The 20,395-nt window shown below is 35.2% G+C and overlaps 1 protein-coding gene across 4 annotated transcripts in view; it reads right to left on the reverse strand.

The window, feature by feature from the left end:
* Positions 1 to 20,395, reverse strand: part of NOL4 (nucleolar protein 4) — a 413,009-nt gene that overhangs the window by 292,492 nt on the left and 100,122 nt on the right. For all 4 annotated transcript variants that reach the window (XM_045065497.1, XM_045065494.1, XM_045065495.1 and 1 more), the window contains 3 exons: positions 7,455 to 7,566; positions 6,478 to 6,590; positions 422 to 554 (listed from right to left, as the gene is read on the reverse strand). In XM_045065497.1, coding sequence (XP_044921432.1) covers positions 422 to 554; positions 6,478 to 6,590; positions 7,455 to 7,566 — 358 coding nt within the window. The remainder of the gene's footprint in view (positions 1 to 421; positions 555 to 6,477; positions 6,591 to 7,454; positions 7,567 to 20,395) is intronic.

Consider the following 20,395-nt stretch of genomic DNA (forward strand, 5'->3'; position numbering starts at 1 on the left):
GTAAAACTGGCCTTTTACATAAATTGTTTTTAATTACAGTTTTGTCATTTAGGAAAATTAAAACATCCAAATTATTCTTCTGATCATTTTTAAACTCTTAATTATTATGGCTCAAGAAACCAAAGCTAGGAAACATCACAGAAACCAAAACTACTACTGATATGACACATTTTATGTTCAAGGAGCAAAACATGGGCAAGCTTGGATTTTTATAACTAACATCTGTTTATAAATCAGTCTAGCACCCTAGTTTTGAACAAAGCACTTGAATTTAAAAATAATGAAAGTGGATAATGGAACTTGAGTATATAGACAAAGTCCCCGTAGGAACAGATAAAAAATTGGCACAAGAGAACGAGATGTTTTCATACATTCTAACTCGGCTTTTTGCTGTTGTGTTTATTCGGTTTGAAAGGCTTACCATCTTGCTGGCCATGAAGAGCTTGAGGACTTTGCATTCTTTCCTCCAGATTGGAGCTAAGGTCAGAGTTCACAGCTGACATCCGTGTTGAATCACTCATATCAAACTCATCACTTTCTATGGAACTTTCATCCTGAAAATGGTTTTAAAATATCATCAAACATCATAAAATATAACGTTCAAATAGTGACCATATTATCTACAGGGTCAATTAGAGTTTAGCCAGTAAGTAAGCTTTTACAGAACTCGTAAACATGTAACCTATTAATAGATACTTAAAATAACAAATAATGGAATAATGTCTCCCTTTAAGGAATTTCAAAACTTGTGAAAAGTCAAACAATGTTTCTATACACAGGCAGATTTCAAAAGTAAAATAATGTGTTTGGGAAGGATGTAGTTGGGGAATGATCCTAAATAAATGAAAAAAAATTTTTTAATTAGCAAAAAAAGTCCTGGAAGAAACAAATCACAAAATATAACATATAGAGAAGTCTATGTTTTGAGTCCAAAGATAAAGGACAATAAAACTGTATAAGCAAAAATCTTAGGATGCGCTAAGAAAACCTTAACCAAAAAATTGTCATTGGCAAACAGGATGGACAAACTTAACACGGATAGACTGAAAATCTACATTTACTGACAGCAAGGTTTTAACACATCCCTTCTTTCCTTATAAGCGAACATACACTGTACGGCAACCCCCAAAAGAAGTTCTGGGTAGACGTGTGCAAGTTCCATTTCCCAAAAGCCAGTTCACCGAGTGGCAAAATTATCAAAAGGCCAGTTTTCCAAACACCCAATTCACCAAAACCTGCCAAAAATTAACCTAAATCAAATTCAAGGTATTTTGCTGTAGCTATTTCACTGAAGCAAACTCCTGCTAGAGAACTGATTTTTGGCCAATGGTGGGTTTATGTAGGCAGAGGGGCCTGAAAACTCTGTGGTGACATACTGGAAGAACTGAATTGAAATCACCAGGTTACACTTTCGTTTGTAAGTGTCTGATCTGAAAGGTTAGCGTTAATCTAATAATCAACAACAGCTGTGGTGGTCGTGTCATTTCTGCTACAGATAACTGTTCTTTCTATTCATTCACTCGTTTCAGTTTCATCACTACCTGGGAGTCAGGTCCCAGGATTCATCCCATTTTATAGACTGAGAAATCGAGGCACAGAGCAGTTAAAGAATGTATCCCACTATTATACACCAGAACCGGGGTTTATATGAAGTCACTCAGGCTTGAGAAAATAGCTTCTTTGAATAGGAAGAGTTACCTTGGCTTCATAAATGACATCTTGGTATCAGCAAAGAAGTTGCTATGGTTAGGGGGCAGGAACGTTCTAGTAGACTAACAAATTGGCATTCTGATCCATAGGTCAGGTCAAGGTGATTTTGGAGTCCTTCCTTTACGAAAGGTCTGATCATGTCTGGGTCTACTGAGTAGCACTAGCTCTTCATTAATGCAGCAAGGAAATGCCACCCTGCGAGGCCTCTGGGCAATCAGCCACATAGACTTCTCCCGGCGGCATGCCCTCTCTCTTGGTACATTATGTTTTCTCCAATTCTAAATTCTAAGAAAATCCAAAGCATCTGAAATAAATATATATGTTAAAAGAGAAAAAATAACAGAATTCAATGTGCACATCAATGTCATCAGTGTGTACCATATACATATACATACATATATATGCACATATAAGTAAGTGATAGATATTTACTATATACACTACCTATAGTGTCTACAATATGATAGTATTTTGGAGCACATTCTCTAGAGCAAGACAGAAATGATTTAGATCCATGCTCTGCCACTTAGATGTGTTACCTTAAGCAAGTTACCTAACCTTTCTGTGCCTCAATTTCTTCATCTATAAAATGGGAATTATAGCATCAATCTCATAGGGCTATATAAAGATATAAAGGAAAGACATAAAGGAAATATAATAATACTTAGAGTAGTTAGAACAATGTCAGATATATAATAAGTGTTAATTGTTTAATATTTTTATGTAGAATATATAGGAAATTCTACAGCATAAAACAGGATTCATGTTGATTATATATTATGAACACATACAAAAAATAAATTTAAATGTAATAGTATATATGACCAACATGTTTATAAAATAGCTGTGTATTCTATAAAAACATAGTCTTTAGAATCAGCATTTATTATATAAACTACAAATAGCTAACTATGTGTAATACAGTAAAATAGCATTTCCAATATATACCAACTGATATATGTTATGTGTGCAAGTGAATAAGTGTGTGTGCAAAATATATGTGTCTATGAGAATGTATGTGTGTTTAAAGAAAAGCTAGACACAAAGAGATCAAAACCTCTGATCTACAGAATCATTTTATAAACTGCTTTTAGGAATTATGAATAATCAACACACATTTTACCAGCAATAAATAACACTCATATCAGCATGCTTTTAAAAAAATGTGGACAATAAATTAAATGGTTATATAACCAAATGGGCTTGTTATTTTATTTTTTAAAAAATCACTATTCTATTTATCATGAGTGGCTTAATGACTGTGACTCTCTCAAATATTTTCTTCCTTGATTTTCTATGAAATTCTCTTTTCACAATTCTACTGCTTATTAGAATATAAATTATCCAATTGCTTAATTTATAAAGACCTTTAATGAAACTAAGTGCATGAATTCACCCTGTAAGTTCTATTATAATTATTAAATGATTAAATTACTATCTTTTAATAAGAAGTGGCAAAGTGTATAAAATATAATGTTGTGGAGCTTTTCTATTATCAAATAGAGGCAATGTTAATCACTCTGGAAAGAAATTACTGAAGATTTCTGAGTAAAGAATCAGAAAACTTGATTGATATGACATTAAGTGTTTTATTTTATTCATGATCATCTGTAGGCCATTCATCTAAATTCTTTCCTCTGTGAGTATTTTGCTCTGAATGATAACCAGAAAAAGAGTCTTCACATCCCACAGTGTGGCCTAATTCCATATGTTACTAAAATCTTATCATAATGAAAACCATGGCCAATTATCATAGCATTTGCTTCCCTAAAACTTAAGTTTTAAAAATCAGAATAAATATTTTCCTGTAATAAATAATTTCATCCCTGGTCCTTTTAAAACCGTTGTGTGAAATTCAGATCCCTGATCTATTCCATATCCTATTTTAGTTTTCAGTTTCCAGATTTTACCTCTAAAGGATCTATAGCATGTAACTCTTGGTTTCCATTGCTACTGTTCTGATCTCGTGTTCCCATTTCCCAAATGATTAATAATGGTCTCCTAGTTATCTCCCCACCTCCCATTTCTATCCCCACCAGTCCTGTTCATCGACTACTATTAATCTTTCCAGAGAGGTCCTCTTCTATGCTCATAAATTTGCAGCTATAATCAAGGCCATCTAAATCTACCACGTAATAGGGAAGCTGCTCTGTCAACCATTAAGGGGTTTCCATAAGATTGTTTGAAAACCATTCTCACCAATCTCAACTTTGTTCTGTTTATCAGTTACCTTATGCTCAAATCAACATAAAGCCTATGTTACTGGCCTATCCATGAAATGCACCACCTCAGACCTTAGTGTGCACGGGTAGTCAGATCACCAGGTGTCACACACTATGTCTAGAATCAGAATCTTGGGGTAGGGGTCCTGCAACATGCAGTCTGATAAGCTCCAGGGGGCGCCTCTTAATGCTGGTTATTTAGCCAGTAATGTTCAGAAAACCATTCTGTGCAGATAGAATTGGTTCTAGAATATTCCCTACTCAGGTGACTATGAGCCACACTTGGCTATTGAGCACTTGAAACATGGCTAGTGCAACTGGAGAACTGAAAATTCAACTTTAGTTAATTTAACTAATTTTCAATTAAATTTAAATATCCACATAGGGCTGGTGGCTATCATATCAGGCAGTGACAATCTGACAATTCCTCATCATTGGATCTTGAAGATACTTCTAATTATTCATGATCAGCAATGCAACAAACATCCTAATATACAAATTTTGCATTCATCACATCCCTTAGTACGAATTTCTAATCAAAGCCTATGAATAACTTTTAAAAGTCTTTAATAATTATTATCTAACTCTCTCCCTGTAAGTTTATTCTGGCTTAAACTCCATCAACAATTCATAAGAAGGTCAACTGATCTTACATCAGCATAGATAAGGCATTTTGTAATCCTAAAGGAATTCCCATTCCTGTCTTTATTTCTCTTAATCGCATTTTGTATCTTCTCATAAACATACTTTCATTGTTTACTTCCTTTCTTTTCTCCCCCTCATTAAAATTAAGTTTAATAAAGGAAAAATTTTTGTCAATTTACTCTCTGTTTACCTCCATTATCTACAAGAGGGCCAGTTACATAGAAGGTACTCAATAAATAATTGTTGAATTAATTAACACAATAAATTTTAAATATAACTGAGCGCAAAGAAATATCTCACTTGAATTCCTTTTTAATGTGATTTACTCAATCACCTTCCTATCTTTCAATAATCATAACTTCTAAAATTTTACAAATGATCTAGTCACTTATCTGAATATTTTTGAGGCAGTGTACAACCAACTGGTATCTTCAAAATGTAAGATTGAGAGTTATTTTCCTAATCCAGTTATAAATTAAAAGAACCTACTTCCTTTGTGTGAAATAGTTATGATGTTTTAGAAGCCAGAAGGATTCAGCATATGTGGGCTGTACTGTTGGCACAAAGTTGATCTTCTTACTTTTTAGCCTAGAAATAAATGTACCAACATCTAAATGAGCTTCCTACAAATAATTTGACAGCTCTAACCAGTTTATGAGGTTTTAAATTTTTTTCCAATTATATAATAAACGATGGGAATAATTATTCCATTCTCCAGGATGGATGAACATTAATGTTTTTTTAGTTGTCTCTCACATCTTTAACCCAGTGATTTTATTACTATTTGTTTAATCATTTATATGTAGCCATCTGGTAATATAAAATCTGAACTGCCACTGTACAGATACAGATCATCTCATAGAGTATACCCTTTCTTTTTGAGATAAAATAATTTTACAAATATAGTTTTAAGATTAAACCTATTCAAATACAGAGGAAAACAAAAAAGAATGAGCTTTATTAAATAAAGTAAACTCAACAAAGTAAAATTGAAAGAATTTTATACTATACCAAATAATGCTATCTTTGAAAGGTATTTAACCACATTTCCTGTTATGGAGAAATTTTAAGAAGGAGTGTATGTATTAGCCTGAGAAACTATTCCTAATATTGATAATCTGAATGTGCCCATTGATTAATGGCCACTAACCAGTTTAAGGGGATTTCCTAAGCCCCCATTGCTACAGGTTTTGGGGGTAATATATATATATAACTTGGCCCCTGCCTTTGAGATATTTCCACCAAACTGATCAGTTAATTAGTATCTTAGAGAAGAGTAAACAAATGTGCACTTGTGTCTAATACATGCCAGCAAGCACAGTTCTAGATTCTTATGGTACAAATCAAACAGAATAACTGGAAACATCAAAATATCTCTAATTAGGAAGGATCACCATAACTTATCTCTAGAAATGCAGAGAAGTAGATAAACTAATATAGAGAATAATGAAAAAAAAAGCATTAAAACACATGAAAGAGTTAGATGGTGGAAAATTTATTATACTTGAAATTCTTATTAAAATTACTTTTTTTGACTTCCAGGCAAAATCACCTTCGTACTAAAGGCTTGGATACTTTCCTTGGATACTCACTCATTTGGGATACCTTCCCCTGAACTTTCTAGCCCTTTACGGAGGCCAGCTTGATGGCAGTCAATTAAAGAAAAATGAATCTCTCTTGAGAACAAGCACATTCCCACAGAACACAAAGGTAACTGTGTTGAGACAGGGACTCTCTCTCAAGAACCAGAAGTTTCTGTCCATTTCTCCATCTGTGCAATCCCAGTGACATTCCTTTCATTAAAAAATAAATTACCGTCTTCAAAATGCTGTCATGCTTAATACGATAGTCATGGTTATCAAACTTCATTCTGACTCGGAAGTAGATATTTCCATTTTACCTCATCTTGCTGTGAGTTTAGCAGCTGCAGTTTCATGTGCTTCATATAGGCCATGGTAATCGGCATGTTGTAGTCAATCATGCTGGTCACCAAAGTGGGAGGTTTTCCATTATCTGTAATAAAGCATTTTTAATGGGTATGAAAGTGATACCGCATTCTACCTGTAATTTCAGAATGATCCAATTTGTTCACATTGAAACAGGATTCTAGATACCAAGAATGAGTTGTAGGAAAAAAGAACTATACAAAGGTACATAGGACAAATGAACGTTACAGATTTAGTTATTTCTAACTGCAGAAGAGCTTTTTGATACCCCACTAACAGTGGGTGAAGCCAATATAGTGATTAAACACAATTACCTGTATTTTTCGTAGTTTTCTCCTTTGCTGCATAACTACTTTCTCTATGTGATACTTGAGTGAAAAAGGAGATTTGAGTATTTTTTCTTTTATCTTTTTCTTTTTGTTTATTCAACCCCAACACATGGGAATGGACTATTTTTGAGACTAATTTAAACTCTGAGAAAAACTGATAGATTAGGAAAAACATCTACGTCATTTTTAAAGAGCACTAAAGACAAATTATAACCTGCACGTAAAAACTCAGTGGAGGAGCTCTGCGCTACTCATCACTTGCAGAAATAAGGAATTGGTAGGTTTGAAAGGACACCGATGGAACATCAATTTCCTTGCTAAATATATTTAACATACCATGCAATACACACAATATGTGAAAGTTAAAATATTATTACAGGAAAAAAATTATTTGCCACAGCCCAAACTGCCTTTCTTCAGAGAAAGGGCACAGACTTCCTCTGTAAGTGGGTATTCAAAATTCACTGCCTCCTACTCCAATAAATGAGATGATCCAACTTGTTGAACTGTTTCAGTCTACCACATTCTTATAAAAATGTGGGATATAAATTGCCATTATGAATAAAATTACTTTAAATCTCACTATTTGACACTGTGGCTACCTTTGTGATCTGTTCCATCTGGGTTTAAATGCATTCTTTTCTGGCACTCTGAGCAGCTCATTAGAAACCGTGTCACCGCTTCTCTTGGTAGGAAGGCATAGCTCTCTGAAATCTGAAATGATTCACAAAATAGAGGTGTTATTATATAAGCTGACTGAGCATGAGTCAACAGAAATGATCACTGTATTTCCAAATAAGACTCATTGTTTCATAATGGCAGAAAGCACAATGAAAGCATGCACCGCACATCATGCATCATTTCAAGAAATATCTATCCAACTTGACTGCGCATCTCTTAATAATAGCTAATAATGTGATGTGGAGGAGAAAAAAAACCAACCACATCTGGGTGGAGATCTGTTTGTATTTCTGCATTTCTTTTAGGAAAAGTAATCACGGTGTGCAGAGAGCCTAGTGAATTTTCCTGATTAAAAATAGTCAACGTTGTTTTTAAACTTAATGCTAGCACCATCGTAGCTTTATCCAATTTTACATATATATATATTTTTTAAATAATTTAGCCCCAACTCGAAACAAGAAACTTTGGATTTGAATTAACGAACTTTTCTTCATTACGGCTTTTTCAAAACATTGTAGTTGAAAATAACAGGTAATTCTAAGAGAACTCGTATATATATTTACTGCAGTGAATCATCCCTTCCACAGAAAATGACACATTGGAAATGCATTTTGGCCACTCCTTCCGTTTGTTATCTTATATCAGTCTTTCATAATTTATGTCCACAAAGCTCACACTGATTGTCAGAGCAAGCCTTCCCTATACTCTATACAGTTTCAATTTTCAGAACCATGATCTAGAATCACATTAGAAATCAATACTGCCATCAGTAATTTTTAAAATACTAACTTTTCAAAAACCAAGGTATTTCTGTCATCAAAGCAAATAACTTCAAAAGTAAAGCTGACAGATGGTTAAATATCTCTAAATAAAAGCGAACAGAGACCCGGACAGTGCTACTAAGAAGTACGATACTGGGCATGAGTCTTCCACCATAACACTAATGTTGGTATGCGAAATACAAGATAAAGAAGAAGAAATAAGTTGGGCATTAGGTATAAATGCTACAGATAATTTTTCAGGTACATGCACAGCTGTTATGAACACTACTGTATTTTAAGTTTACAGAAAGGGAAGAAAAGATGCACCTTGTGTATAAGTAAGTACAAGTCTGCACCAGTTCCATTAATAGTGATGGGGTCAACTTTTATTTATTCATGCTGTAGAAAGACCACAACACTGAAGAAACCCCACACCCTAAAATCTAAAATTGTAAAGCACACTTTGTCTTGAATTTTATAATAAAATCAGTTTGCATCACTCATCCCAGATCAGGACAAAAAAGCCTTAAGAATACCTAAGAGAAGATGCAAGTCCACAGTTAAAATCTCCCATGGATTATCCTTACACAGGTATTAAAATTCAACTCTACTAGGGTTTTGTTTTAAGATTTTATTTATTTATTTGACAGAGAGAGACGCAAGCGAGAGAGGATATACAAGCAAGCAGGAGTGGAAGAGGGAGAAGTAAGCGTCCCACTATGCAGGAGGCCTGATTCGAGGCTCGATCCCAGGACCCTAGGATCATGACCTGAACCGAAGGCAGAGGCTTAATGATGGAGCCACCAGGCGTCCCTCTACTAAGGTTTTAATATAACTATCATTTGTAAAATAAATTTGATGTTCAGTTTTAAAATATCCCTCTTCATACTGTACAAAGACTCATGAGAGAAAAATAAACAGAACAATTTGGAAGTATTTCATCAAACTATTTTATATTAGTTGTTGAATAAGGAAATATATACATAATCTAAATTCTCACTTTCTCTTATGTTATTTCCCCTAACTACACACACATACACACACACACACACACACAATTTGATTCCTATTCATGTATTTTACTGAGGGAACTCACACCTTTGCCTGATTTGTTTATCTAACTGGAGATCTTTTTTTTCCCCTGACTCTCTGAAAACCTATATTAAAACAATTCAGAAGTTAAAAAAAAAAAAAAAATCCATGAGACATGCCTGGTCCTGGTATTTTATCTCACACAGAGTCATAGTCCACTGGAACTAGGAGGCCAAACAGTAAATTTAACAAATAGGATTTGAGAAGAACATCCTATTGATTTTCATAAGGGATTTCTATTACATCTTTCTCTCCTTATGTAAGAGAAACCTTCCATTGAAAAATGATGAGCAAACGGTGAACTTGAAGACACCCGCCCTTTGCCCGATGCTAAGAAGGCACTTGTGTAGGAATCCCCCCTAGACAGGTTTATCATGGACCCGACTCAACTGTATTACTTGTCCTAGCGTTATGTTGCTCCAAATCCATTGCTTGGATAATCATTATTAATCACATTACATTTCTTTTATAGCTTAACTCTGAAAAACAGAGTACCTGTAATGGTCACGGTCACAAATATGTTCGTGTTCATGTGCACATGGAAAAAATAAAAAGTCCCACTTGGTATCTCAGAAAAAAATTTCAGCAAGTATTTTATCACATTACTCTCTCAATGTTATTCTGGCACAACACTTGGCATGTCACTACACATTACGTAAGTGGATAAAAGCACTTATTTGGGGGGACTTTTCTCGGTGTTCAAAATCCATTTTATAGGGAGACCTGGCAAGGCATTCCACTCTCTTTAAATCCTTTCTTTCCCACCTCATGCTCATGGGGGCCCACAGACCATGGAGTCTCCTTAAGCACAAGGACGAAAGACCCCGAGAACAGACTCTTCACATCTCACACTCATTCCTGAAATAATATGTCTCTTGCCATGCAGGTGAAGATGGAAAATAATTTCTTTTTCCTTATCTAGAATTTTTCCTCCCAGTCTTCTTTGAAATTAAGAATCCTAGGCAACCTTCATTGCTGAAGTTCTTAGAGTATTTTTAAAAGTGAAGAAATAGTCTTAAAAAGTTCTTAAATTATGCTACATTTGAATAAGTATATTCCATAATTAAAGCCCTGTCTTTTGATCCTGTCAGTATCCTCTGGTAACCCCATTTAGAGATAACATTGAAAGCCCATACGTGAAGCGTCTTTAGAAATTGAGGCAGGGGCTAAATGCCCTTATGTTTCCTCCTCTAATGAAAGGTCCGTTTCCATCTGCTGGGAGTGAACATTTGAAATGCTAAGTCAACTTTAAATAGATATTCATAAATGATGATAAAACTCAGGGATGCGCACTTCTAGGCTGTCCATTCATCAAAGTCCTGACATTCTTTATGCAATATGTAATAACAGTAGCAAATAAAACCTAGAAGTAAGGAACCAAAATTGAAAAATATTTTGACTCGGATATTTGAAATCCTATTCCACTAATACTATAATTAATTACATAAAATGCTCTAATCATTCATAAATGTCTATTTCCTTGACCCATTCTTCAAATCTAATGATTTGTTTTGGGGATAAAAATTGAGCTTTGAATATAGAGTACAGGACATTTTCTAGAAAATGATGAGATTAATACTTCACTAGAAAATGTATTCTTAGAAATATCTTTATATTTTGAAAGGATAGGGTTTTTACTTAGAATTTGTCCATGCAGAAACACTGCCTCCTGTTAGTAATAAGCAAAACAAAACACGAATGGATATTAGTCTTGGTCTCTCTGAGCCAAACACTAAAATGACAACTGCCTTATGCCAAGCCACAAATATTGCTTATAATTGAAATTTAACATCCAAAGGAAGGACAAGAACCTAGCCATATTGAAATTTACAAACTAATGATCACTGTTTATCATGTAAATAATTATGAGGTATCTCTTTCATAGAAATGCTTTATTTTTCTGTGAATCTAGACTTGTTTTCTTAGATTCATACCATGCTTTCTATTTTTCATTGACTTTGGCATTCATTATTTTAGATAGTATCTAAACAGATTTTACAGTAATTTTCTGATAAGTGGAGTGACCAGTATGAAGAAATGAAAGGAACTGCCATTGTTACACAACAGTGGGTAAGCAAAGGACTGGAACTCAAGCCTGGATCTCCCAAACCCTTGTCAATTTCTATAAATTGAATGGACCACGGTGGGCTTATCCAACAGAGAGAGAAATGTGTAATGTCCAAGGAAAATAGAAATGTCAAATTAGATTTTTAAAAACTATGCATTTCAAAAACACCTGATGTATGAAAGTATCTTCACAGAACAAAGTCAGCACATGTGAAAATTGAGCTACATCAGAAGATCTGTTGGGGTTGCTTTTAACTTTGAAATAGCTCTGGTTAAGGGGTGGGATGTTGTCGCACAACATATTTCTTCATTACTTACCATTTCGAAAGACCTTTAATCCTCTGTTTTGGACATCATTAAAACTGTTTTCAATTAAACTATTACATCCTAAATCCATTAAAACTGGAGTTCATCAATAATGCCAAATATCATGAATCAGATTATTATCATAAATTCAAAGAAGAAACAATTTCTCCCATCAAAAAATATGGTAATACGTCTACATAAAAATAACTGAGCTGCGGCATCTTTTGATAGATTAAACAATGAAATTGGTCTCGATAGCAAGACAGTACAACATTAGTAATCTCATGATAAACAGACCCACCTGAGGAAGGCCTCATGATCAAGTCCTACAAGGGGTACTGTTATTGATCATCCACTTGTGGGTTAACACAACAACAACAAACTACTTGGGATCCATTTTTGAAAAGGTTACTGGCACATATTATGATTGAAAAGAAGATGAGCAGTTTACCCTGCCAATGTCCCTGCTACTCTGAAGAAAGGAGAAACAATAATTTTTCAAAACCTTACAAATATAAAGCCATATTCTAACTTCCTCTCAACACAGTTCAGTTAGGGTAAAAATGGCAAGAGACCTAAAAAAAAATAAAAAGTAAAAAATGAAATAATGAAATAAAATAATAAATAAATAATGAATAAATAATTAAATAAAAAATAAAAATAAATAAAATAAAAATAAATAAATAAAATAATTAAAAATATAAATAATAATGAAATAAAAAAATAAATAATGAAATAAAAGAGCAACTGTGGTTAAATTAATTTAACCACAGTTAATCTTATCTTGTAAATTCTTGTAAATCTTATCTTGTAAATTCAATAATATATAATTCCTAAAATTTTCTTACATTTATTTTTGAATAGCAGAGCATTCTCTTCAGAAGTAAATCATTCCTACCTGGAGCTGAATACATGAAATAAATAGAAGTTAGAAAAATTGAAGAACTTAGTTAATCGAAACAATATAACAATAAATCATTGCTTTGCTGCATTTTCTCAGACCGTGTGTTTCAGTTACAAGATGGAAGTTTAGCTCATTAACTGAAGCCATAAAATTTTGATAGCAATGTTGCTAACAGAGAAGAATTTTAAAACGGGCCTATTTGCCCTACATCTTTCTTCCTCAGTGCCAAGCCTTTTCTCTAATTTTAACTGCTTAATTTCTGATCATTTTCTGTGGAAAGGTGCTCTAAATGTATTCAACGGTCACATATACCTCCAGGACTCTGGCTCCTGATATGGTAGAGACTGGACAGTTCAAAAATCAAAATTTTCACTTAGTATATGACAACTATTACTCACTGTTGCTGTTTTAGACAAAAGGAAATACTTCCTACATAATAAATATGTCTTTAAGTTTTCCATTAATTGAGTCCTTAATAACTGGATTATACTAAGCAAGGACTTTACATGGATTTTATCTTTTGATCCTCCCAACAATCCTAAGGTTAGATTACTAGCATCACCACTCTCATCTCGGTTTAACAGGTGAGGAAATTATGATTCAGAGAGGTTGTATGACTCGTCAAACATGTAAAGAGAAAGGACTTGGGTAATAATCTGGTTTCAGAGACTATCACCTTAATCACTATATTTCATGGCCTTTCTTGTTTATCAGCATTTAAAAAAGAGAGAGATGGTTTCATCCATAAAGAGTTGAATATTAACCTCACAGCATAAGTTAATATCCTGAAATGTTTATAAAGTTCCCCAGTGTGTGGTTCTTTGTAAGTTTAAGATGCTCTGACAAGTTTGAATACATTCTGAATACAAGGAGCAGTCAAATTCTCAGTATATGCACTTGTGTTACAAAGTTCAACAAGAAACACCTCAGACTCCACAGTAACAATGGAGAGCGCCACCTGGAGGAAATTAACAAGAGGCTGTTCCGCAGAACTGATGGCTGAAGTGGTGGGCTCTGCAACAATGTTGAAATGTTTAACAGCCAAGAACTCAATGCAGAGGACTTCCACTTTTTTTTTTTTTTTAAGATTTTATTTATTGATTGATTTGACAGACAAAGAGAGAGAGATCACAAGTAGGCAAAGAGACAGGCAGAGAGAGGGGGAAGCGGGCTCCCTGCTGAGCAGAGAGCCCAATGCCAGGCTCGATTCCAGGACGCTGGGATCATGACCTGAGCCAAAGGCAGAGGCTTTAACCCACTGAGCCACTCAGGAGCCCCAGGACTTCCACTTTTAATAGAAAGTACAAGAAGAAGTATGAGTAACCTATTTCTGAAGGAATAAGAATTCTAATTATTGAAGGAAATTCACTAGTAGAGAAGTCATTCTCGGCTTAAGAGGCAAGCCCAACCCGTGAGCTGGAATAGAGATATTACATGACACTGGTGAGTCATAAGCATTGAAAATCACTTTTTAAAGCAAAACAGAATGTCTAAAGTCAAAAGATTTACCCACCAAATTATCACACCATTTTGTCCTAAGTTCACTAAGATTTTAGCAAAAACAAACTAACTTAATGTTACAAAATATCATTAATTTGGAAAAGTAGGAGGCAATGCTGACTTTCATTATAAATTAAAATACTCCTCACCTTGCTGTCTTGATATAGTGGGCTTCGTTTCAGATGCTGAGCCTCAGAGCAGATAAAACTGGTCTAATCATACTATTTTTAAATTACTCTTGCCTTTACTTTATAAAATGAATTTAGAAAATAAAAATAATACTTTTATTTTACTGGAATAATAACATTAAAAACATGTTTGTTGCTGAACACCAAGCAGTACACTTATAGAAGAATTTGCCCTTGGGGCCAAACTTCTGATATTTTCTCTTACGTATACTCTTGAGATTCTGAACAAAAAATAAATTAGAAATAACGTCCTAGTGAAATTTGTTTATCTTGTTATATTTAGTATTGTGATATTTAACATTGTGCTACTGCAATGTACATTACTGTGTAACTCTAGAAAACGTATTTTTAAAAACTAATAAAATTTAACTATCATTGAAAAAACCTATAAGTCTAAGTATATAGACTTATAGACATATATGTCCAGATTCATAAGGAAATAGCAACACCATGGTCCAGAGAAACCTCTGTCTGGTTCAGAGCAACATCTCTTATTCAACAAGGGCTACCCTGACTTTATCTACTCTAGTCATTGTATGTCTTTGAATATATTTGAAAGGAGGGAATTTGGACTACTAAAAAAAAAAAAAAAAAAAGTTTGCAATGTTATAACACCTTGCTCAGACATTTTTCTAGGTGTATTACAAAACTGAAATGTCTAGCCAATGATTTGCCCTTGTATTTATATAAGTTCACTTTTATGCATCTCAGGCATGAAAAAGATGCATAGTATGCATCATTGTACTTCTATAGATGTAATTATTAATTTGCAGAGGTGTATATGGAAACCATCTTTCAAAGATGAAGACATTTTTCACCTAAACATTTACATCTTCAATAAATACCTACTGAATGCACGGACAGTATAATTATCCCTGAATACAGCTAGATATGGTTCTACACCACAAATGTGCCTGGATACATCAAATTGTTGGAATCACCTATTGGTAAGTGAATCTGAAAAATGAATCTGAAAGTGAATCTGAAAAATACTTTCATCAGAACTCAACATAAATATTCTTAGGTAAAAAGTCCATGCATAGTAATAATCAATAGACAAAAAGCCAGACATTTGGTCTGCCTATATCAAGTCTGCATTCCTTCTGGACCTCGAAAATTTTTGCTTCAAACCCTAGCTACTGTTTCAGAAAGATCTGGTGTTCTGTTATGTCGGTCTGACCCCTAAACATCTGTGATATGACCAAGTGAATTCCTGGACCTTAATAATCTCACCGATATCAAAACCAGGACGCTGCTACATTTGCACCTCAACCCCAAAGTCACCACTGCTCCCGGATAGGATTCTCAGGTTTGGGGTGAGTTCCTAAGAATCCTGCATTACTGCTTGATCTGCTAGGATTCTGGCACGATTCTCGTTTGCTACTTCCAGTCCATACTACTGTCCACTTTTCCTTTTCTTTTCTGATCATTTTCCTTCTTCTTGGATCATTCATCAGTTCCCCTTGCTTTTCTCACTTAGTTAAGAGGATGACCTGCCCTGGTTGAATATCTAGAGCTGCGTTGTACTATTTGTCACAACTGGAGGAATTTGATTTCTAATTTTTAAAAAAGCAACTGGGTATAACATGGCAAAATCAGATCATCCTTACACTTATTTTGGGACTTAGTACAGTGTTTATTTTACACACAGTTTTTTCTACCCTGAGGGTCTAGTGCTGATTTTTAAATAGGATTAATGGTAGTAGACAAAACACAGCATGGCCAATTAAATATGAATTCCAGATAAACATGCAATATCGGGGCAAACATATTAAAAATTATTATTTATCTGAAATTCATCCTGTGTCTTATTTATTAAATCTGGCAATCTCGCAGGATACATTTATCTAAGATAAATGAAAATATGAGTTAGATGGGTGCCTGGGTGGCTCAGTTGTTAAGCATCTGCCTGTAGTTCAGGTCATGATCCTAGAGTCCTGGGATCAAGTCCCATATCAGGATCCCCGCTCAGCAGGAGGCCTGCTTCTCCCTCTCCTACTCCCCCTGCTTGTGTTCCCACTCTCACTTACATGTCTCTCTGTCAAATAAAAAATAAAATCTTTTAAAAATATCTACATATGAGTTAGAGCCTGAAAATAATTTTATTTTTTTAAAGATTTATTTATTTATGAGATGGGGAGGGGGGTGAGTAGAAGGAGGAGGAGAAGAAGAAACTCTAGCAGACTCCACCGAGCATGGAGCCTGAAGAAGGGCTCCCGGCAGGGCTTGATCTCGAGATGTGAGATCATGACCTGAGCCAAAACCAAGAGTGGAACGTTTAACCAACTACACCACCCAGGGGCCCCATAATTTTAAACTTGAAACAAGTAGCTTGTCAGGAAAATCTAAGAATGTACCAAGAACTGGAGTGAGAAGTAGGGTAGATGAAAGTTATCATTGGAAAGTATGCAGGCAATTTGAAATCACAGTCCCCATTTAAACAGTGTTTTCCAGCTTTTTAGACCAACAGTACAAGTGTAAATAGATTTCTCATCATAAGCTAGCACATATACACATTTATGAAATAAAACTGATCATTTCTTTTGCCTTCCATTCTTTTTTTAAAAAAGATTTTTATTTATTTACTTGTCAGAGAGAGGGAGAGAGAGAGAGAGAGAAAGCACAAGCAGGAGAGGCAGGCAGAGGGAGAGGGAGAAGCAGACTCCCCACTGAACAAGGAGCCTCATACGGGGCTCCATCCCAGAACCCTGGGATCATGACACGAGCAGAAGACAGAGACTTAACTGGCTGAGCCACCCAGGCACCCAGGTTCCCCTCTATTTCATTTTTTTAAAGTGTTCACAACCCACAAAATTGACTTAATAACTCACTAATGGTCTGTTATCTATAATCCAAAGATCTTTGTTGTGCTGTTGAGAGATGCTGGGTATGTGGTCAAATTTAAAATGAAGGCCTAAGGAAGGTCTAAGGCATGCAGGGATATTTTTAGACAGTTCAGGTCAATTTGTAGATAGCTCAAAGCAATCTGAAAATGTAAAACAAAGGCATCAAATACGCAGTGTGAGAGGAAGGAATGATTTGGAAAGCAGCGCAGTGGCGTAAGTTGGTGTCCTCCGGGGACTGGCAAATGCTAGAGTGGGAGGAAGGAGGCAAAGACACTCAGCTTGGGCAGAAGCACAGAAATCCACCACGTGATGAAATCGGAGGAGGAAAGCAGAGAGGTAACAGCATTCCAGGGCAAAACAGATGAATGGAGCCCTATACCCTTATACATGACTAGATGAAGGCATAGGCAAACAAGAAAAAGCACGAGAGTTAATCTAATTATAATTAATTAAATTTTCCTGAAAACAGTTTTGCTTCATTGATTACAGTTCAAACTTAGCAGTGTTGCTTTGCAAAAAAGGACTTTTATCTCTTTTATAATGATGTGCATCTTTAATTTGGAGCTGTATTTTAGAATAATTAAAATAGTCATCAATTGAGCAAATGAGACAACATCAAAAGAGATAATCAAATCAACTGGCACTAGATCTCTAAAGTTGTGAATGCTATTTTTGTTGCTTCTTATGTGATAATATTTGTCTGTTAAGGAACAGATTGTCATCACAGAGAATTCTTATATTAGATGAAAAAAAATGAGCAGATGGGCAGTGAAAAGTTTTACTTCATGAATGTTTCCTAATAGTAAAATAAAGAGAATCCCTAAATATTGCATGTAAATAAAATGACTCAGCAAAGCAAATGCTTATACAATTACGTGTAGCATGACAAACTACATTAAAGTATACAATTACACACATGGGAAATGGGGGGGGGATTTACTTCCTCTCTTGATTTCTTTTGAAGTGTGTGTATAAGATGATATACTAATGGTTTTTCCCAGGGCTGAGGGAAGGCCAGCTAGAAATCAGCCTTCCTGGTGTAGAATTCATCAGCACGTTCAAGCTCTCCTTGCCTCCGACTCTAACCCCCTCTGTTAAAGTTCACCTTGACTACTTCCTGCTGGTCAGCAAGGACACAGAGCTTCTTCTCAAACAAGTACCTAAGAATACTGTTGCTGCAGTTACTCAAAGCAGGCAATAATTAGGCATTTGAGGGGACATGGAAGAAATTGGAGAAGGTTAGACTTCACTCTGAGGGAGTCTGAGAAGTTACACAACCCTCAAAGATCTGTGCAGGAAAACCAAAGAATCAGGAGAGGCTAACCACGTGCCAAGATGCAGAATCATTGTGAATTCTTGACTTGCTCAACAACTGGTAGATAATGAAAACAAAATTCGGAGATACTAAGTAGAAAACTGGCCACGTGGTTTCCTTCGGAAAATGTCTCTCAACTTGGGGTGTTGACTGTGCTGTCAGGGTGACCTGACGTCAAGAACAGGGCTGCGGTCTGATTTTCACAGGAAGCGGGGCTGGTGTGGCTGGAACTTCACATTCAGTTACAAAGGATGTTAAATGGCTTGGAGCTTTTGAACAAAGCCAACTGCTTGCCCAGAAGCCTACGGTGCCCAGCTGAGAAATATCGCCTTAGGTACACAAATAATTATACAACTAGTGGGTACACAGGACAAAAAATACCATGCTTACATATTCTTTACTAAAGAGAAAAAGCATACCAAGATAGAAATTTCTCCGTGGGCATTCCAAATTCTCAGAAGTAGCAGCGAGGTCAGTTTCTTTTGGGATATACCTCCTTTCCCACTACTGGGACCAAGTTGCAGAGTCATGGCTCTGCTGTGCTATGTGCTGACCCAGAGAGGACATTGCCAGAAAAATGAGGGGGAGGGGAGGGAGAGAAGTAGAACAGGTAAACAGATACGGAATAGGCAAAGGCTGTTTCTGGTTACCGATCATGAAATGAAAACTGCTGCCGATAAAGCTAGTGACTAATAATCTCAATTCTGAGAAAGTCGAGAATGAAGACATGGCTGGATGTTATCCCTAGGCCAAACAGGAGTGCAGATGACAAAAGAAAGACATAGATCTTTCAAACTCTAGTTAATAGGAAGCTGTTTATAGCATCTGTCATCCCACACATAACTCTACCTTTTAAAGAAAAACAAGTTTCCATCCACTACAATCACGTTTGAAGCAATTACTGTTAAAACCTTGACATATATTATTTCTGAGCCTCAAATAAATCCTTCAAATAATACATGCCCGACGCAGACCTACAGAAGTCACCTAATCTGAGATTTTTACTAGGTCTGGCTGACATCAAAACTGGCACCATTTTCTCTATATTACCTCATACTAGTCATTGACATCCTATACCTTTTTCTTGCTATATTTTATCCCAACTAAATACCTACCGGGGTATTTATACAGGTATACACATGCATATGCTTGAAAAAATTCAGGAGATTTTATTTATTATACGATGACCATACCCAGGAATACCTAAACCTCTGGATCTGAGTGAGAATCAACTGCTAGGAGGCCTGAATCATCCCTAGTCGGAAAGCTGCATTGGCTCACTTTCACCACAAGGGTGCACCGAAGGAGCAATTTACTAGGCTGGATCCAAAGAGTTAATGGTTTCTTCAAAGGTTAATTCCCTTTCCAGGATTGTATCTATTCACTGGGACCTTATTGTTTAATGCAAAAATTATTAATGACAAGGTTTGTGACATAAGTTGATGATTAACCGGTTTCAGTGAGCTCTTATGTCTTTGGATGATCTCCACTACCGAAAAGACAGTTTCTGAGTATAATGGATTTGCACTATTAATCTGCCCACCTGTGATAATTCTGACTATACCTATATGAGAAATAAATCAATTTTGATGAATGGTGGTATACCAGTCTTCTATTTCAGAATGGTTGTTTAATAACTCTAATTGCCAGGCCATTTATTTTTTTTTCCCCTTCTGAGATGTTTTACACATCTGACTTATTAGGCTGAGTATTATTTTTAGTTATCAAAAACAATAGGGCTGCTCTAACATAAAAGTGGATCTAATATAATATGTACCATGTTGAATTTAATGGCTGTTTCCAATATTTATAAATCACTTCTGTAAAACCTATATATGTATGTGCAGAATATATAGGTTTGAATGTGTATCTGATAAAAATAA

This window comes from Mustela putorius, unplaced genomic scaffold, assembly GCF_011764305.1.
Source record: "Mustela putorius furo isolate JIRA1106 unplaced genomic scaffold, ASM1176430v1.1 tig00003858_pilon_pilon_pilon, whole genome shotgun sequence".
Lineage (NCBI taxonomy): Eukaryota > Metazoa > Chordata > Mammalia > Carnivora > Mustelidae > Mustela > Mustela putorius.